Source organism: Fringilla coelebs (genome assembly GCF_963513975.1).
Source record: "Fringilla coelebs genome assembly, chromosome: 19".
NCBI classification, from domain to species: Eukaryota; Metazoa; Chordata; class Aves; order Passeriformes; family Fringillidae; genus Fringilla; species Fringilla coelebs.
The window spans coordinates 3,891,995-3,911,226 of record NC_140045.1 but is presented as its reverse complement, the minus strand read 5'-3'; the positions used below and the strand labels follow the sequence as shown (position 1 = coordinate 3,911,226).

General features: G+C 43.0%; 2 protein-coding genes across 4 annotated transcripts in view; one reads left to right on the top strand and one right to left on the bottom strand.

The window, feature by feature from the left end:
- RHBDL3 (rhomboid like 3) overlaps window positions 1-5,552 on the top strand; it is a gene marked incomplete at both ends in the record, with an annotated part of 55,854 nt that extends 50,302 nt beyond the window's left edge. For both annotated transcript variants that reach the window (XM_084218768.1, XM_084218767.1), the window contains 3 exons: window positions 1,907-2,007; window positions 4,509-4,569; window positions 5,281-5,552. In XM_084218768.1, the coding sequence (XP_084074894.1) occupies window positions 1,907-2,007; window positions 4,509-4,569; window positions 5,281-5,552 (434 nt within the window). The remainder of the gene's footprint in view (window positions 1-1,906; window positions 2,008-4,508; window positions 4,570-5,280) is intronic.
- A 6,337-nt stretch (window positions 5,553-11,889) lies between these two features.
- Window positions 11,890-18,382, bottom strand: LOC311161104 (protein Njmu-R1). 2 transcript variants are annotated; one of them, XM_084218396.1, is made up of 10 exons: window positions 18,176-18,382; window positions 17,848-17,988; window positions 17,111-17,236; window positions 16,540-16,680; window positions 16,284-16,341; window positions 15,495-15,614; window positions 14,792-14,856; window positions 14,538-14,674; window positions 13,889-13,992; window positions 11,890-13,275 (listed from the first exon to the last, which is right to left on the bottom strand). In XM_084218396.1, the coding sequence occupies exons 1-10, from the start codon at window positions 18,301-18,303 to the stop codon at window positions 13,066-13,068; spliced, it is 1,230 nt and encodes a 409-aa protein (XP_084074522.1). In that variant the 5' UTR covers window positions 18,304-18,382; the 3' UTR covers window positions 11,890-13,065. The 2 variants fall into 2 exon arrangements, with proteins under 2 accessions (XP_084074522.1, XP_084074523.1); XM_084218397.1 differs by having other exon boundaries at window positions 17,848-17,928.
- Window positions 18,383-19,232: the final 850 nt, after the last annotated feature.

Below are 19,232 nucleotides of genomic sequence, written 5' to 3'. Positions count from 1 at the left end.
GGAGACCTGCTAAAAATCCACCAACTACCTGTTATTTTAAAATAGCCTTGCTTTAGATGATCCCCCTGAATGTGGAGTCATGCTGGTCCTGTGGCACTTCTTCCTCCATTTGTCCTGTCTGTCACCTTTCTATAGCCTAAGCAAGAAGTATTTGGTTGTAGATTGTGAGCAGTGCACAGAAATCTGGAAAATTCATTTCATCATTAAGCCATGGGGTCTGATTGATTTTTAGTTTGCACTGAATTGCTTTTATTTATGTTTGCAATTTCCAGCAGTTTGGAGGTGATGGAATCTGACAATAGATCAACATCTAGTTAAAACAGAAGGAGGGTGTGAAAGCAACCAAGAACTTTACAGTGGAACTCAGTGATTCACTGCCTTTGTTCAAGATTTATAGTGTTTGTTTGGTTTTTCCACCCACATAATTACTTTTTTCCATAATAAACAGATAAACCCTTTGTAGAATAGGCTGCATTGGGTACTAATAAATCCTGCATTCCAGGAGACAGTCCATGGAAAGAATAATTGGACTAGGACATAGGGTGAGGCACAGTACAAACACCAATGGTGTTTACTGCAGCAAAAGGAGTTAGCAGAGCAGCTCCACTGTCCCCTGACTGTTATTTCAACAAACACTAACAAAAGTGGTGCCCAATTTGCAACTTCCCAGACATAGCTTTCTACACAGATAGACCTACCAAACCCCAGGGCTTCACTGATATCTTAGCCAGTTATGAAACATCCTTTATTCTTTGTCACGTGCCAGGAGAGAGGAAAATGGGTATATTCATACTGAGGCAATATAAAGATAAATCAGCTGCTAAATAATCATGGACAAAATGTAGTAAATGTAAAATGTAGTTAGGCCACAATTTTATGGTTTCTCATTTGTTTGTCTTTACTAAGAAGACACATTAAGAATGGAAATTGAGGCGCTCAGTGCAGTGTCTGAGGACTTAACTGCAAGTTCTTATTACTCCTTCCTTTATTTCTCATTAACTTTTTCCTTAATGGCAGTGTTTAAGAGCTGAGAAGTCTCAGGGCCATACAAGGAAGGAGGGAGCTATCAGCAGAGTTGGCTGGTGGAAGCTCAGCACTTTCTTGACCTGGAATCAGTTGGGCAATTAGCAAAGATGTTCATTAGATTCTGTGCTACCAAGGACTCTCTCAAGATTTACCAATATGTCTTTTTTCCATTCCCAATCATCACAAAGATCTTCATTATCCCTTCCTTGTGACAGTAAATCTGCCTTTCCCTCTATCACTTAAATTATTCTTAAAGTCAGCAATGAAAGGAGCTTTGAGCAGATCCAAGCCTCCAACTGGGATAAGAAGAAGCAATGTCTATGTTGGCTGTGTTGTTATTAGTGGTGCCTTTATGTACTTGACCTGTCATTTTGCTGTCATGTGCCTACTGCCTCCATCCAGGCTATTTTGGACTAGTTTTACTCTGAAGTTTTACAGGTAATAGGCTGTGTTTTGATCAGAGGCCTGTGCTAAGTTACAAGTCCCTAACTCCTTCTTCCTGTGCTAATATTCTTCTTGCTAACATGGCAGCTATTTCTTTTTTATCTTCAGGTGAGAAACTAACACAGACTTTTGTCTGTCTCCTGCTCCCTTGTTCTTTCAATCAGGGAATAAATGCCTTTTTGCAGGACAAGTTTAAAGACACATTGCTGCCTTGCTTAGCTGCTTTTAAAGTAGGTGCAAAGGAATCAATCAGTCACTGCCTTGACAGGACTGAGTTGGCTTCCCGAGTCAGTCAATTTCCCCCTCCTTCTCTTTCTGTATTCCTGACCTGCAGCAATTAGCAATTAGCACAAACAGGCCATGGCAGGGATGTAGGGTAGGAGAGAGTGTGTTTATTTGATAGGCAATTGTCACAAAGCCTTGTTGTTTCCCCCAGGGTCCCTGGCAGTGTCAGTGGCTGACATGAGGGCGCCGGTGGTGGGCTCCTCTGGAGGTGTGTATGCTCTTGTCTCTGCTCACCTGGCCAATATTGTGATGGTGAGTACCAGAGTGACTGTGTGACCTCAGAGCAAGCCACGTCTGGTGGCCCAAAGGGGCTGGAAGTAAGGCCTGAGCCAGCTGTTGGTCATTCAGAGCTTGCTCCAGTTAAGAGTCTTGTCTCAGTGGTGTGCTTCTGGAATGGAAATATTACCTTGCACTTGGTGGCTTGGTACCCTGATGGCTGACAGTTTGCCAGGACAACCTAAAGATGTTGGTAATCCAAGATTTATCAGTGTTCTCCAGGCTATCAACTCTCCATTCAGTGGCTGACAAAGCAGACTGGCTTTGCAGAAGTGGCAGACCTGTTTCTGTCTGGATGTGCTATGTAATTTTAGTGAGTATCTAAGGAAATTTAGCATTCAGTGGATCCATGTGCAGAATATTCCTTATCTCCATTTGTAAAACCCAGACTGAAGCTGAACCCTGGGTGATCTAATGATGCATCTCTTTGCTGTTTCACCTCATGAAATACTTTACAAAGGTGAGCAAATACCAGCATTGTCATTCTTCTAAGGCTGGAAACAGGAGTTCACCCCCAGCCCTCAGGTAGGTGGTGGCAAAGCCCAGCACAGCTGCCAGGGGGACTCCTCAGCTGACACCGGGCAAAAAAGGCTTTGCTGATAGAAGATTCATGTGTGGTGACATGTGTGTCCTGTACCAGCAATATCAGAGCAGAATAACCATAAAAATTAGGATAATGCTCCTCCCCTGGGTCTGAGTGGGAAGATAATGTGAGGTGGCTGCAGTAGAGACAGAAGATCTGGGTGCTGGAAGATGTGTATGTGTTTGTGTGGTGGTGTTGGAGCCAAGCCTAAAAGAAAACATTTTACTTGATGCTTGTCTGCAGTGAAGGCAGCAGGCTCCAGCTGTGACCCACAGTGCTGCTGCTCCAGACAGCTTTGTAACAGCTGGGAAATGAGAGATATCCTGAGCAGAATTGGTCTGCTTCACCCTCTTCAAGCTTTTCAGAGCATGAATGAGCTGAGGCTGCTGTCCAAATTAGACAGTTGAGTGGCTGGCAGAGAGGTCAGGAGTGGAGGAGAGCAGCTGCCCCTATAGCACAGGCTTTCTGCTGGGGACTTGCATCCCTACATTCAGTTATTTTCAGTGTGATTTGTGTTCCCTGCCACTGTGCCAAGGGAAGCAGGAGGGAGCTTCCTCTGTCTCTCAGGGTGGTAATGCAGACACAGGGTTTTTTAACACCACAATTCACAGGGTTAGAGTGAGACATTGGAGGAAATTTTGGTCTGCTTTAGAGGAACAGGCTCTTCCAGAGGCATGTGGAGAGTCTTCAGCAGTTACCTTCCCTGACTTCTTAGAACATCATAAAATGATCTGTCATTTCACTACTCATTGGCCTCTGCCAAGTCTATTTAGTGACTGCTACCTTAGCATCTTTATTTCTCCATTATCCACTGCCTCTCTTCTCATCTGAAATTATTTTTGCTGCCTTTACAGTTCTGGTGGAGGGATGTTTTTGCTTTCCTTTCCCCTCCTTGTCCCTCTGTGCTCACTTGTCATCTAGATGTGATGTTCCTGCATGCTGAAAGGCGTGCTGGCTGTTTGCTAGCAAAGCTCAGTCTGGCACAGCTGGGGACAGCAGGGACTGTGGCAGGGAGGGTCTCTGGAATCTTCTGTTCCCTCGTGCCTCCTGGTAACCAAAGGAAATGGAAACATTCCTGCTTGGAAAAAGAAATATTATTGGAATGAAACACATAAAATAACCAACAGGGGGAAGCAATAAAGCATGTCACCCCAAGGAAAAGAGTGAGGAGAAGGATTCAAAGCAGCTACATGGAAATGAAAAGTGAAGGGGGCAGCACAGTATTAATCAGCATGAGCTCAGAGCTTTCTGACTGGGTTAGATCTCTCTGTGGAGAGAGAAAATCAGTTACTTATTTTGTGGAGGTTGAATTTTTTGCTATCCCAAGTGCCATTAGAGATAGTCCAAAGAGTTTATAAGCATTCTTTTTATTTCTTCAGTGTGATGAATAGGGAGCTTTTCACAAGAAACCTGATTATCTTGATATCTCAGTCCACCTTCAATAGTCAAATTTTCATTTAGTCACATAATAATTATAGAAATAAAAATAAAATAATAATAATGTCATACATCTGAATTTCTCAAAACAGGATCTCTCTTCCTGCTTTAAAATTATCTACAAGTGGAAAAGGAGGACTTTTAATATTTCTCCATGATTTCTGATTATCATTCAGAGATGTTTATTCCACTATATTGATTAATAACCAAGCCTGGAGACAGAGGAGACTAAGTCCAGGTTTCCTTGATATGCTTTTATTAAAGTCTTTATTGTTTCTCTATGCTCTGCCAAAGATCTGAGCTGCAGAATTTCAGGGAGCCTGTGGCACAGAAAGTAGAAAAAACACAGTAGGGCTTGAATGCACTGAGAAGTTGCCTGACAAGTGACAGATTTAAATGTAATATCCCTTCAGGGTTTGTGTGCAGCATTACTTTGTTTTCCTTGTCTCTTTTCCAGAACTGGTCAGGAATGAAGTGCCAATTCAAACTGCTGCGCATGGCTGTTGCCTTGATCTGTAGTAAGTACCATACAATGCTTGGCACACGTGCAGCCAGTCCTGTTTTGTTTGTCCTTGTCATAATACTTCATGCTGATTCAGAGGGTTTTGACTTTGCAGCAGTTTTGGTAGGAACTTGCAGCTGGGTCTTCTGGCAGCAGGAACCACATTGCTCTCCACTGCAGATTTTGGCTTTCAACACAAGCATTTGTAAACATGGATTTGTCATTAGCCAGCATCTGTAGCTTGTGGTGTTTGTGAAGGAGCTTAAACATCTTCTCTTTGCAGTCTCAAACATGCAATGCTTTCATAATGATAATACTTGGGTTTCCTAGAGCATGTCCTGTCTGGGATGGCAGCGTTATACCCACACTGATGAATTCTCTTTCAGCCCTATCCTCAGGGGGGAACAATAAGGGAAACTAAGCTGTGTGTTCATCACAGACAACTGTCTTCAAATTCTAACTCATTTTTGTTATGCTTTTGGTATAAATTACGGAAGGTGAATCTTCCCCAACCTATCTACACTCTCACAAAACCAGACCACTTTCCACCACTGGAGAGACCTCATGTCTGTGTGCCACAACACTGACATAGCCACAGCTTCCCTGTGCTCACCATACAAGGCAATTCCTCCCTCTCTGTCTCCTCAAGGATGCAGTGCTGCCCACAATATGGACTTAAGAAGGGATAAACCTAGACAATTAACTTATTTTTTATTCTTTGTTCCAGTGAGCTTTGAATTTGGAAGAGCCGTGTGGCTGCGATTCCACCCCTCTGCTTACCCCCCATGCCCCCACCCCAGCTTCATGGCTCACCTGGGAGGGGTGATGGTTGGAATCACCCTTGGTGTTATCATCCTGAGGAACTATGAGCAGAGACTCCAAGATCAGACTTTATGGTGGATCTTCCTTTCTATTTATGTCATTTTTGTCTTGTTTGCCATCTTCTGGAATATTTTTGCCTACAGTCTGTTGGATCTAAAGCTACCTCCCCCTCCTTGAAAACTGGAGAGCAGAAGTCATCTGTCAGCTGTGTTAAATGAATGAAGATGGAGGCTCTATTTTTGTATTTAACTTGGGAGGATGATTCTTCTGAACACACGAGTGTGCTGGAGGAGGTGCTTAAAGATCAGCCCCATGAAAGAATGGGCTGATCAGTTTGTTCACAAATCCAGCAGGTTCTGTAACTCTGGCTGGCCATGCCCTGCAGTTTCTGCCCTGCACCTGGGCACTGGCTGCTTGAGTTGTTATCACACATCAATATTTTCTATGGGATATTTGTATTTTCCAGGTCAGTGCTGGAATTATGGCCAATTGTTCAGTGAATTTCCTCTATGTTACTGAACACAAAAAAGAGCAGACATTTACTAATTAGAGACTCAAATGGTACTCACAAGGCAGCTTGAGTCTGGTTTCTTTGGACATGTCTGACTGTTCAGCCATACCAGTGCCACTGTCTAATTACTTGAATGGTTCCTAAGGTATTTTAGCATCTGCTGAAATTTGTCTTGCACAGCTTTCAAAGGAATCAGCAGAACTTGATCACACAAAGTGATGGAGACTGGTCTTCAACCACAGGTCAAATGAAATTGCACTATAAACATTGGGAATCTTAGAGTGTTGTGGATACCCAGCCAGAAGTGACTTTTCCTGTGCATGTTTCACTAGATTTTAATTAATTATTCCCCCTTCCCCAGCCTGCTGTGGTTAGAGGGTGTGGCTGGATTGTTGGTTTTTTTGGTTTTTGGGGTTTTTTTTGAGGGATGAAGAAAAGGAGGGCAAATGTTCATTTATGATTTTATCAGATGACAATCAGGTGCTGTTTTCTTCTCATTTTTTTTCCGACCACACTGACCTAACACCTGGCCTGCAGTGAGCTCCTAGCAAGGATCTCAACTCTTCCAGCAGGTTCTTACTAGGAAAAGGGGACCATGATCACCTCCAGCAGCCCAGGGTGGGAATATCCAGCCTTTACAGCCATACAATCCATATGGGGCCAAGTCCACTGAAGGCAGTGGAGTTAAATCAGTTTGCATGTAGCACTGGTTTCCCAATGAAGTGGAGAGGGTGTTATTTGCTACAGTGATCATTGTGAAATGACTAAAATTGGTTTTAATATGACTTCTAAAATTTTGAGGATGCCTCCTCCTGAGGCAATGGATGTTCAGGAGCCCCAGGCAACAGTTAGTTGCAGTGATGCCTTTTTCTTTAATGTTGGTCAAGCCCAGTTCAGGCAATCTGTAAGTGGGCTGTGGCACAGATCACACAATTGCCTGCACAGACCTAGGGACCACGTGGGGACATTTGTAGCACAAGCAGAGCTTATAGGTACCCTTCTCTGTAAGGTGCTTATTTTGTTTGTCACTTCAGAGAGCTGCCAAATTACAGTCCAGGACTGTGGGTGCCCTCCTTTTCTCTGCCCTTTACCCACCTATTCAATGGTCTGGACAAAGCAGCCATAATAGTCTCTCCAGACAAGCCCCTCTCCCTTTTTTCTAGTTCCTTCTGGTGCTCAGGCACAGCCACCAGAGTCTTTCACAGCACATCCCACAGGCACCATAGCAGTTGTGTTTACTCTGTAGAAAAATGTCTCTGTGTTGTGGGCTTTATTCTCTCAGCTATGCTAACCATGCTGCCAGATGATACCACAAGCTAGTAGGAGCCTGTCCTTCTAGAGGGGACATCCACAAGTGCTTATCAGCTGCCCCCTTCTTTGTCTCTTATGGAAAAATAACTCTGGGTTGACGGGTGAAGTCTTCTCCTACCAGATGCACTTATAAAACTTCTGTTGCTTCAGAAGGAGGGGAGAGAAAATAAGTGTATCTGCAGCCTGGAATAAGCCTTACCTGCAAAATAAACAATTTTTGGCACCTTTGTGCACAGAAATGGGGTTTCTGAGGGCGATTGCACTTTTGTTGTTCTGCATGGCCAGTACATTGCTCATGGGCCCTCACTGAGGGCCAAGAGGAAGGGATAAGGGCCAGAGCTCTGATCATTTTGGAGAAGGGATTGATTCCCTGAGCCATTTTACCTCTGCAGTTTGTGTCCAGATCCCAGCAGTCACAAGGGTTCCCATGGATTGTTGCAGGTGCTGGCCCAGTGAGTGTTGTAGCTGTGGATCCCCCTGGGAGCAGGCAGGAAGGAGGGTGGGAGCTCAGAGAGTTCTGACATGGTTATCAAGTAAGGAGGACATTCCTTCCCTCACCTATTGCTGAGCCTTTCTCATTACAGATGCCTTGAAAACAATGGTGGCCAGGAATCGGAGTTCTCCTGAAATCTTAGGAAAACTTTTAAAATTTTGGTAGAAATTTTCAATTGCAAAAAAACCCAGATTATTTTGCCTATAGTTTACCAGAGTGCAATGTGCACCAATTGATTTCTATTTTTGGTTTCTCAACTGAAAGCTACTTATTGCCCATGAGTTTCTTACCAGCCAGTAAAGGCTTCCATGCCTTTCCTGCTGCCAGTGTGTGCTCTGAGGTGAAGCAGCAATATAAAAGTTCAAGAGCCACCAGTTTCTTGATCAGCTTGATCATGCCCAAAATGTCTTTACTCAGCTCAGGAGTGGGAGGGAGCTGAACAGAGTAATGCAGACAGTCTTCCTTGGTCCTTAGATGAGTGTAGTTTACATGAACTGGTTGAAAACAGCTCTGAATTTGATCTTAAGACTTGTTCTTTTAAACTGTTGTTCATCTTTCTGACTTCATTCTGTGTCCCCATACCCAGCCTGGGCAAGTCTACAAACAGCCTTGGGGATCAGAAAGGCCAGACTTTAAGGCATTGCTAGATTTATGGTAGGTGAAGGAATGAAACCCTCTCACATTCCTGTTCATTAGAGCTGAAATCTCCTCCCATACAAGGAGCAGTTTGTGCACAGAGCCTGTTGTCTGCTAAGAATCAATCAGCCCATGGAGCCAGAAGCAGCACAAAGTGCTTAAGCTTTTTAATTATTTTTTTAAAATCATTAAAATTATAGTGTGAAAAATTACTATGTTTTTACAGAGTATCATAAATTCCAGTTATGTTCTTTTCTAACACACCCAGGAGTGCCACAGTGCTGCAGCACCACAGAGCTAACAACAACCAGGCTTTTCTGTTACCTCCAGATGTCCTTGAAGCTGCTGGCTCATGTTGGAGATGTAATATTCTCCATCCTGCTCATTTGTGGTTCCAACCTGTCACAGTCAGCAGCATGTTCCTGAAGGAGCATCCACTGAGACACTGGTTTCAGTGATTTGTTGTGGTTTCAGCTACTTCCAGGATTTTCCATCAGTCAGATAAAACATGAATCTATTGAAGCTTATGACTGTGCAGTGCTGGAGCAGAAGGCAAGGACTGTCACCAGTGTACAGGTTTGAACAGCACCTCCCAGCAAGTTATTTTACGCTGTGTCCTTGAGCGAGGACACAACACCTGGGGGAGAAAAGAAAAAAAGCAGCCGCTGGTGTGGTGGATTTCCCGTGCGGTGAGTTGGTTGCAGCAGAGCTCCGTGAGGATGAGGAGTGCGGCAGGGCAGCAGGGCGCGCTCCGTGCGGGGCTGCCAGGGACACCTGCCGGCGGCGGGACAAGGCGCTCCGACAGCCGGGGGAGGAGGAGGAGAGGAAGGAGAAGCAGGCCGATCAAAGTCCACGAGGACTGCAATGGCACCTTTTATACCTAGACAGGTAAAGATTAGTGTCACACACAGCGGTAATCACACAAATATGAGGAGGGAGAGAGTTGTGATGCAGTGGTGGGAGAGATTTCCAGAAACAATCTCTGAGTGAGGTATAGCAGTCATAAAAATGCTGAGGAATTTACTTTTGCTGAGTTTTTAAAACAACATCTTGTGTCACTGTTTCCCTGTCAGTTGATGAGGAATCTTAGCACTTACGTGGCATGTTGTGCTTTTTCACTACTTGCTCCTTTGGCAGTGGGAAGTATGTTATCAACAGGGAAGGGGGAAGCTAGAGAAATTGTTACTAGAAATAAAGCTCAGGGATTCTGTATCCCAACACCTTGCTGCTTCTGATGGATGATACTGTCAGTGTGTTATAGATCAGATTGGGCCCTTTCAGTTTGAAGTGTGCTATGGAGGATGGAATCTGCCATGTTCAGCCCTGGTACTGACATGACAGCTGACCTCACAAGGCAGCTGCTGTTCTCTGCCAATATTTAGTCTCGCTAGATGGTGGGTAGGACTTTCACACATCCTTCAGTGAGTAAAGAGCTCAAAGTCTGTTCACAAAGATTCAAGTTCAGCCCAGTTGCTTTGGAACACCCATCCATTGGCTTTGCCCAGAGTGGAACTGGAGAATGGGGACATGGCAGTTCAGCACCAGCCACCTCTGGGGCAAGCTGGGGCTAGAGAGCCCAGGCCAGCACCTCTGGATATTGCTGCTCCCCTGCTCCTCTTACAGTGCTGGCTGCTCTGCAGTGCTTTGTGTGGTAGAACTCAAAGATTCCTTCGCTGATCACTGATGCCAAGAGCTGGTTATAAAAGAGGCCAGTGTATTTTGCAGTTCCATATAAAAGAATCACACCTAAGACAGAAACCAAGCTTTATTTAAAGGCAAATGTATTTTAATGTCACCATTAATCATTGGCTTTTAATTGGAAAAAGCTTTCTAATATGCCAGTAGGAGTACAGAGAATTTACATTTCAGGGTATTTACAGCACAAAGCACAAAATATTCCCTATTATTTAAGTAGCTAAAGTACCTTATTTTCAGTGAGCTTGATAGACACATTGTCACTGACTCTCTCCTGACTCCCACAGTGTCTGTTCAGTTTGCAAATAAAGCCAGATTTATGCAGCTTTTCTTTTGCTTCCATTACTAATGCTAACAACACATCTAAGTGTTAAACACAAAGCACTAAACTACATAATTTTCTGCCTTAAAATACTGAACAAATGGTACTTTCCCTGTGAAGGGCTAGTAAAGCAAAATGATATTTGCAAGGTAAGATGCTATTGTATGTTTCCAAATATTTTTGTATTGTGTACATTCTGTATATTTTTGTTGTGACAATATTATTTGAGCGCAGAATCCATTAAATTTTTTTGTGGTTTTCTTTGTTTTCTGTTGAATTTCTCTCTCTCTTTTTTTTTTTTAAATAAAATTGAGTTGTTCTATATCACAAACCAAAAAACCAACTAAGAAAGAACTTTCAAGGACAATTTTGTGTGTCTACAGTTACAGTGGTTTTCAACAAGAGCCCTTGATTTGGAGCTCTGCTGTGTAATCTTCTAATAATGACATTGGTAACTCATTTTTATGTCTGTCTAACAGATAAAAGGGAGAGTGAACTGCAGCTTCATTTCTCCACCAGATCTAATGAGGATGCAGAACTGGCTTGGGATTTGTATGGAAATTCAGGTGTTGTCCTACCTTTTGGCAGCTGTCCCTTTACTGCAGTGACCTCACAACTGCAGGGAAGTTGATGACATTTGAGTAAATTTTTTTACTTGTTTTTAACATTTGAGTAATTTTTTTTTACTGGGGGGGAGGGTTGTGCTCTTTTATGATCAGGCTCTACTGAGTGTTTTCAAATCTGAGAGCCAACACTCCTATCTTGAATCAAGAGTGGAAACAACATCTCCAGAAAAAAGTAAACCCCCAGCAAAAGTAAACCCCCAACTGACCAAAATAAAATTCCTTCTACCAGTGTGGAAGGCAGAGGCTTATTTTGAAAAGTAAGTTGTGGGTTTGTTGAGAAACACTGGGTTAAAGTGTAATTTGTAGGAATGATGATGTATGTAGGAGCAGTTCCTATCAGATGTGCTCTAAGGGAGGCAGATCACTGCTACCATGTGTGGGACTCAGCTCTTGCTGTCAGTTCTCTGCACTGAACTAAACTTTCTGAGACACTCAGTCACTCTATTCATTAGCTGAGGACTTTAATCATGAAGGTAAGGTGGGTTTTGTCAGCTTTTGTCAATTAATACAAAAAGTGTTTCAGCCTACTAGCACTGTACATTTTCTTGCTACCTGTTTTTCACATCCAACTTACTTTTTTAAGCACTGAGCTCTTTCTTGTGTCCTGATCAGCCAAAAAACTGAACAGCCAGTGCTCCAACTTTTTTACAATGTACAGGAGCTACAAAAGGTGATGTTTTGTTGAGTGTTGCTGCTGTACTTACTCAAGAAGGAAGACACTTGTTTCTTCTCAGAGCTCCTGCAAATGACTGAATGAGGGGTTTGTTTTCTTTCACACAACTTTTCATCTCAAATACATTATATGTCACCATGGCTGTTAATGCCACATTTGCAGCTCCTCTGCCTTGAGGAGAAAGGGTTTTCAGCAGGAGACATCAAGGACCACACTCATTGACAATTTACAGGCGCACTGTTGAGGATTTCAGTCTGTTTTATTGTCAGCCTTATACGGTTCAACATGGTGGTGTCACGGGAAAGCAGCAACTCCTGCCCTCGCAGTACACAGCACCAGCACAAGTCACACTGAACCACATTAGTTACAGGCACTGTTTCAGGGGAGTTCAAACACCCTCTGCTGCAAAGGGAACCAACAGGAAATTCTGTTTGCATCAGGTTTGCAGAAATTGCTCTTTATGAGGTCACTCAAAAACTTCATGAGTTTTTATTCCAGCTGTAGCCTAAGATTTCCTTCAGGTATTCTGCTGCCTATGTGTCCCATGATATGGGTAAGAATCCATTGCTGATACATTGAAATGTTTTAAAGTCTGAGTAATTTGGGAAGTTAATTTATTTCAAATTCTGAAAAAGTCTTAATATTAAATGTTAAAGAAGAAACTTTTTAGTTTCTTCATGACTGAAAAACATAGCATTATTTACAGTTATGCAAAACTGTAATATAAGAACATACAAAGAAGCTCTTGATCACATCTCAAAGAAGGTCTTGATCATCCTCTCAGAAGAAGAGGATACATCAAATAGCCTGGGAATTTCAGGTACCTGTTGTGTGTGTGTATGCACACATAGAGGCACATACAAACTGATCACTGCAATGGCTCAGTGTTCAGGCAGCTCTATTTCATACAATACCAATTTTTTACCAACTTGTTTTATCCAGTGGCAGCAGAACAAACCAGCAGTTTGAAAGCAGAAACCAAACACAGATTTGGTACCTAGGTTCTCTTATGTAAACTAAAATGATTAATTTGTTATCTAGATCTAGCCAGATGTTTGTACTTCTTTATAAAAACAAATCAGCCAGATCTAAATTATTCTAAAGATATTTAAAATATTTAGAACAGTGACATGCTTGCCAGGCAAGGGATTTGGGTTTGGTTTTGCAATGACTATAAAAATCAAATGTCATGATTTCCTCAGAACAGGAGCAAGTCAGTTGGAGAATCTGAAAACTCTGCATGAGTTTGTATTATCTGATATTTACACATTAAAAAAGCTCATAGTGTTTTGTCTAAAACCAAGAAAAGGCAGATGAAACTGCAGCCAAGGTTTGACTTGGGCAATACTATTAAATATAAATTAAAAATCCAGCAATAGCTGCACTGCACAGAAGAAATGAATGATTTATACATAAGATAATTTTAAGCCACTGATGTTTCTCTCATGAATTCCTCCAGGACAGTCACTACGTTCCTGGCCTCTGGCATTTCTGCATGTTCTACTTTCACAATCTTCAGCAGGATGTCTCCACTGCCACAGTTCTTTAGGAACAGGTAGCACTTGAACAAGGCGTAGTGGTTCATTTCAGCCTGGCGGATAAACCTCTTCAGGTTGTTAATGTCCTGGATAGCCTGGGCAAAGAGTAACAGAACATTTGCTTATCCTCCCACATGGAATGAAAACACACTATTGTGGAAAACAATGGATAAATAGCAGGAGAAGCAAAAGCATTTCCAATAGGAATTTTGTATTACTACTTAAGAGTAATGTAAGAACTGAATATTGTCTTGGATGCATATTATAGCTTCCATTGTAATGATGCAAAACGTGTGGACACAATGTGATGTGTCCAACTTGTAGCGTGAATTCTGTTATGGCAGCTCACCTAAAAAGTGTTAGCTACTGAACCCCTTTTACCAGTTACATGAGATTGTGTGTGCAAGTCTCAGATTAACAGTATTTGAAGAAAACAACAGCAACAATGAAGGTGGGTCTTACTTTAAATTTGAGAAAACATCTTTGGAGCATTCACTGAAGAAGCTCTGACACTACTTTACAGGTGTTCTTGTCAACTACAGTAAGCCAGCCCCAAATTAAGCTTCAGAGTTAGTCAGTTAACAGACATATAGACATCATAACAACCTAAAACTTTTATTCAGTGCAAAATAATATTTTGTATGTAGTATTTGCTCCTACAGTAACCCAAATATCTTCTTCAAGTCTTGAACATATATGAACACGTACCTTCAATTTAAAGTTTTCCAAAATCTGACGGAAGAGAAATGGATTTCCACCTTCAGCACCATTCACAAAAGCTTGCATCCAGTCCTCACAGAATCTGTTGCTTCCTGTTAAATGTTCAGGAACACAGAGAAGAGATGAGAAAAAGCAAATGAGCTCAACATAAATATACAGCTGCATTCACCCCATTTAATCACTCTCACATAAGTGATAGCAATATATCTGGGTCAGGAAATGAATCTTAAGGAAAAACAATACACGAGGAAAAGAAAAGCGAACACAGCTACACTGATTACACAAGACTGTGTAATCAGTGATTGTGAATCTGACTGGTGAATCCCTTTTCCCAACATTTGTCAAAACCACAGCAGAAAAAAGGTCTGCAGAGTCCCTGAATTGCACAAGTCATACTTTCACGGTCCACAAACGAAATGAACTGTGGATTTCACTGGAAAATTGAAAATTTCAAGCATTTTCAATCCAGAATTACAGTGTGTCTGGTGTAACAAACTATTCTGGTACCTCACAGGAAAACAGAAACTAAAGTTTCTGGGCCTATGATCTGAATATCCTCAACTGCCTCTAATGTCACAGCTCTCAGCAGCTGATGGATCCATGGGAGCAACAGGAAGTGTTCCCACTGCAATCTCACCTGCATTATGCAGCTGGGGCTGAGGTCCACTACAGTCTATAACCATGGACTTGTGCTGTTCCTCTGTCATGGCGATGCACAGGGAGGTCATTGTGCCTTCCTGGACAAGTCCTTGGAGGCTGGCAGCTGCCAGGAACCTGACACAGAAAGCTCTTGTCAACTGCTTGCTCCTTTACAGCTCCTGCACACTAAGGGGATGGTCAGACACAGCAGCCACGTTATTCAAAGGTTCCTTGGGCTCTAAGTATCTTTACCTGCTGATGTCCTTTTCTGTTCTTTCATCTGCATTTCTGACTTCTACAGGAGTGTAACTCAGAGCCTTAAACAAAAAAAGAAACAAAAAGAAAAAAAAAAGGAAAAAGCTGGATGCAACTTCAGTATTACTTTTGTAGCTATATTGCAGTTATGAGCAATTAATACATAATGTGGTACTTTAAAAATTGTTCTTGTCAAGGCAGTACTCTGTATTATTGCCATTACAGCTAGTTCTGCACTCAGAAGAAATTCAGCAGTTATACCCTGTTAGCTATTCCATCCAGAACCTCCTTAAACTCAGGGACTAGAGCTAGGATTAGTCTCTTTTCTGTTTCCAGTGAATTACACAAGACACATACACAATATAACATCCCTTTTCATTCAATTATGGCATGCACAGACTGTTCATGCTATTTCTGATTTTCTTACTGTAATTTCAGTGTGGACACCATAAGGTATTTTTTTTAAGTGATATAAGAAATTGTTATGTGCTTCTTTAGCAATAAGGATAAAAGTGCTTGCTCTGAATTTAAAAAACAAACAAACAAAAAATCCCAAAAAAACCAACAAAAAGAACAAAAAACGAGGGTTTTTTAATTTCCTCCTGCTGAGAAAGCAAATGAAAGAAATATTTTAAATATGCTGGAGTCACTGAGATGCCTTTTGAAGGTTTTTTAGCTACCCAGTTTTAAATACACTTACAGCATGTAGCAGAGAGGCAAGTTTGTCCTGGAAGAGCTGCACAACCCTCTGGATAGGGCAGATAGCATCCTCAAACCAGCTCCTCAGGTAGGGGCTAACAGAGGCCTCCAAGTTTTTTTGCTGTAACACATTGAAACATTAAAACTTTAACTAAAAATCAGATTTCGACATCAACAGAAGCCTATTAATAATCTACTTAACCTAAGATAATTGGATGTTGGAACCTTCTTAATCTCAAACCACAGTGAACTAAAATAATGAGTTTGAGATTTAAAGCCTCACTTTATCAGCAATGAAAGGCTTTGCATTTTAAGAAACAGCCAGAACTGTACTATTACGGTATATATTGAGTGAAAACCATGCAACAGCAGATGGGATGACAAAAATACTTAAAATGCAGAACTTCCACTAGAAAATTGTGACAAGAAACCCACAAATGTCCTTTCTTAACATTCAAAACTGGTAAGAATTGAGGTGGACATTAATAAGTTCCTTATAGACCATTACCTTTTATTGGTTACTCTTCTGTCCAAATTTAACTCTAAGTGACCTTTAAGAGATTTATGACTGACCCAAAAGGTCCCCCCTTTCTTTTTTTCTTTTGACTTGTGTGGCTGATAGCACCTTAGACATTCACTGTACTACACTGAGTCAAGTATCTCTCCCTGTGTTTTATACTGGTACTTAAAACACCTATTTTGTCTCTATAGATTAGATCTTCCAGATGGTTTTGGCAAACCTGCATAAATACTAATTTTCACCACTTAAAAAAAAAAAGTTAGGCTTTACCTCCAAATCAAGATTTATCTTCAGATTTTGAATGTATTTGTCCAGCTCAAGTCTGAAAGTATCTTCTTAAGGAAAATAAGATGCATCAGTTAAGACTTGTATTTTTTCCTTTCAGTATATGGCTGTTACTGACTTTTGCAGTTACTGAAAGGTGTGCACAAACGACTGATTTCAAGTAGGAACAGACAAAATGACAAGATAATTTTTACATCATCTCCCTCTCCATACAGGTAAAGAAAGTTAAAGGTAAGGATATAGTTCCAGACCTTTCTCTGAGCCACCTAAGAAACAAACCACGTATTCTGGAGCATTGATGTCTGATTCCAACGTTCCCATTTCCAGAAGACTTTCTTGTTGGAAACGACAGTAGTAACACCCAACTTTACCTTCTGGTATGCTATAAAAAAAGAAAAAAAAGACAAAAAAAAAGAAGAAAAATTACTTTCTTCCAGATACATCACAATAAATGAGTGCAAAAAGCAGACATACAGGATTTCTGAGGTTAGCACTGGTGGCTCCTATGGCTGTGGTAGGTGCAGCCAAAGATGCAGCTCTTAGACCTTCTATTTTTTCTTCTGTGTGATCAGTTGTTGAAAAGGAAATAAACATCTGAAGTATTTTTTAACTATTCAAACAGTAAATTATTTAAAATAATATTTTTCTCAAAATTACCTGAAAAAGGAAAGTGCCATTGTGTAACACTATTATTAACAACAACAACAGACCAGGAACATGGAATCAGGATTAAACCTAAGTGCAGCAGCAGGCAGGCAAGATGTGCCAATGTTCCTTACAGCTCTCACTAATCAATAATTTCAAAATTTTACCTCAGCCCCACTGATGCTACATTCCCCATTCCTTCAAACAGCGCTCCTTTAGTAAGGCGCTTAGCGATGAAACTGCGCAACTCCGTCTCCGCTTCAGCTGGTAAGGTGGTGTCCAGCAAGGAGAGGCTTTAAAAACCAGAAGAAATCATTACCAAAAGGCAAATGTTATTGTTTAGTGTCTCTCAGCACGTGCAGAACCTGCCTCTAGCAGGGGGCTCCCTGCGATCTCTCTCTGGTGACAGCTAAGGCAGCTCTGTGACTTTTGGCCCATCATGAGCAGTCAGTGGTTTGCCCACTGACCAGGAGTCTGGAGATGCGGTGTCAGCTCATGCTGACCTTCCCAACAGCTACAGACAGGACACTGCCCCCTTTGCTCCTACGTTTCCCCAACTGTAATACAGAGTTTATGGAAAGATGTCCATTGAAAATTAAATTCTTGTTGTATGTTACCTACATGAAAAACTAAGTCAATACAACAATAACAAGTACTAGTAGCAAAAAAAAAAAACCCAAATAAAACAAGAGTTCAAACTCAAGGATGATAGTTTCTGTTTAATACATTACTTGAGCTCTATATGTGCGTCCATTCCCTAGGTATTCCAAAGTAAGTGCCACGGGGGACTCCAGAATGCTTTCACAAGGAGTGCAGAGGACCTAGCAATGATCTGACAGCAATACGGCAAAGACTTCCAATCGGGGTGTTTCCGTGATTGTGCTGCTTTGCAGCTCGGCTTTACCTGAAGTCTTCAGTGGAGGGTGTGTGTGCCACGGCGCCGCCGGCACTGCCATCCCCGCCGGCGGCTCCCTGCTGCGCGGACCTGGAACCCAAGGGATTCCCGCAGTGAGTTACAGCCGTGACACGCAACAGGGAACAGCGCCTGCAGCGGGGAAAAGGCACGGCCCGAGGGCGGATAAAAGCAGGAGCAAGGAATCCGTGCATTGTGGGAGGGAAAGAATCTCACCGGGGAGAAAGAGAGGGAGGGAAAAGAAAAAAAAGGAATTCAGGGAGCTGGGAACGGCCAAGGCCTGGGCACGGCCTCCCCGCGGGGGAGCCCGGCGCCTCACCTGCGGTAGCCATAGAGGCCGTGGTAGGTGCAGCCGTGCCGCTCCGGCCGCCGCTCCTCGCCCGCGCCGCCGCCCTCCTCGCTGCTCTCCAGCTCCCGCTCATCGCCGTCCGGCAGCGCCGGCAGCATCGCGGCCCCGGCCCCGCCTGTGCCGCGGGGAGCCACCGGGCCGCGCTGCCGCCCCACCCCGCCGGCTGTGCCGTGAACCCGCCCCGGGGCCCGGAGCTGGGAGGAGCCTTCGGAGCGCACGGGCCGTGTCCTCGCCCCACCGAGGGCGGTACCGAGCCGTGCTGAAACGGCTCCGGCTGCTGCGGCTCCTCCGTTTGTTTAATGCACAGAAATATGCAATGCAGGCACCGCAGTGCCTCTGTCAGTACAAGTAATCCTTCAAAACCGGTCACTGACTTAACGGCAGGACCTACTCAAATCACATTTAGAATTATAGAATGGTTTGGATTGGAAGAGGATTTGGCAGGATTAGCCATGTTGTCTGCTTTTTAAAAGTTCTGGTTCTGAAATACTTTTTCCGTGTTAAAACTGCACATTTGTTAACTTGGCCTTGTGGCTACCGGGTAGTTACAGAATCACAATCACAGAATCGTTAGGGAAGGGAAGGGACCTCTGAAGATCATCCAGTCCAACTCCCCTGCCAAGGCAGGGGACCCTGGAGCGGCTGACACGGGAACACACCCAGGTGGGTTTGGAATGTCTCCAGAGATGGAGACTCCACAATCTCCTTTTGCAGACAAGCCCCGTAGGGAGCAGCTGTGGCCCCGAGTTGTGCAGGGCCACTGCCAAGGGCTGGACGTGGCTGATGGCTGGACTTGATGATCTTACAGGTCTTTTCCAACCTCAAAGATTCTGTGATTCTCTTCTAAGCACCTGGTGGACCTGTGGTGAGCTGGAGAGCCATGGGGGTAACACAGACACACACCCTGATGGATTGTCACTGTAACAGAGGGACCAGCCCCCATCCAGGTACAGGTAACTGATGGCTCAACACATTTAAGTCGGTTTTATTGTGTTCTTGCACCCAGCAACACAGGCACAGCCAGCAC

Bases quoted from the DNA above. Each gene is read 5' to 3' on its own strand.
- LOC311161104 (XM_084218396.1), bottom strand. From the start codon at position 18,303: ATGCTGCCGGCGCTGCCGGACGGCGATGAGCGGGAGCTGGAGAGCAGC. The intron at 17,989-18,175 runs GTGAGGCGCCGG...TCCCCGCTGCAG, and splicing joins GGCCTCTATGGCTACCGCAG to GCGCTGTTCCCTGTTGCGTG. The intron at 16,342-16,539 runs ATATCCTTACCT...TTAAGAAGATAC, and splicing joins TCAGAGAAAGGTCTGGAACT to TTTCAGACTTGAGCTGGACA.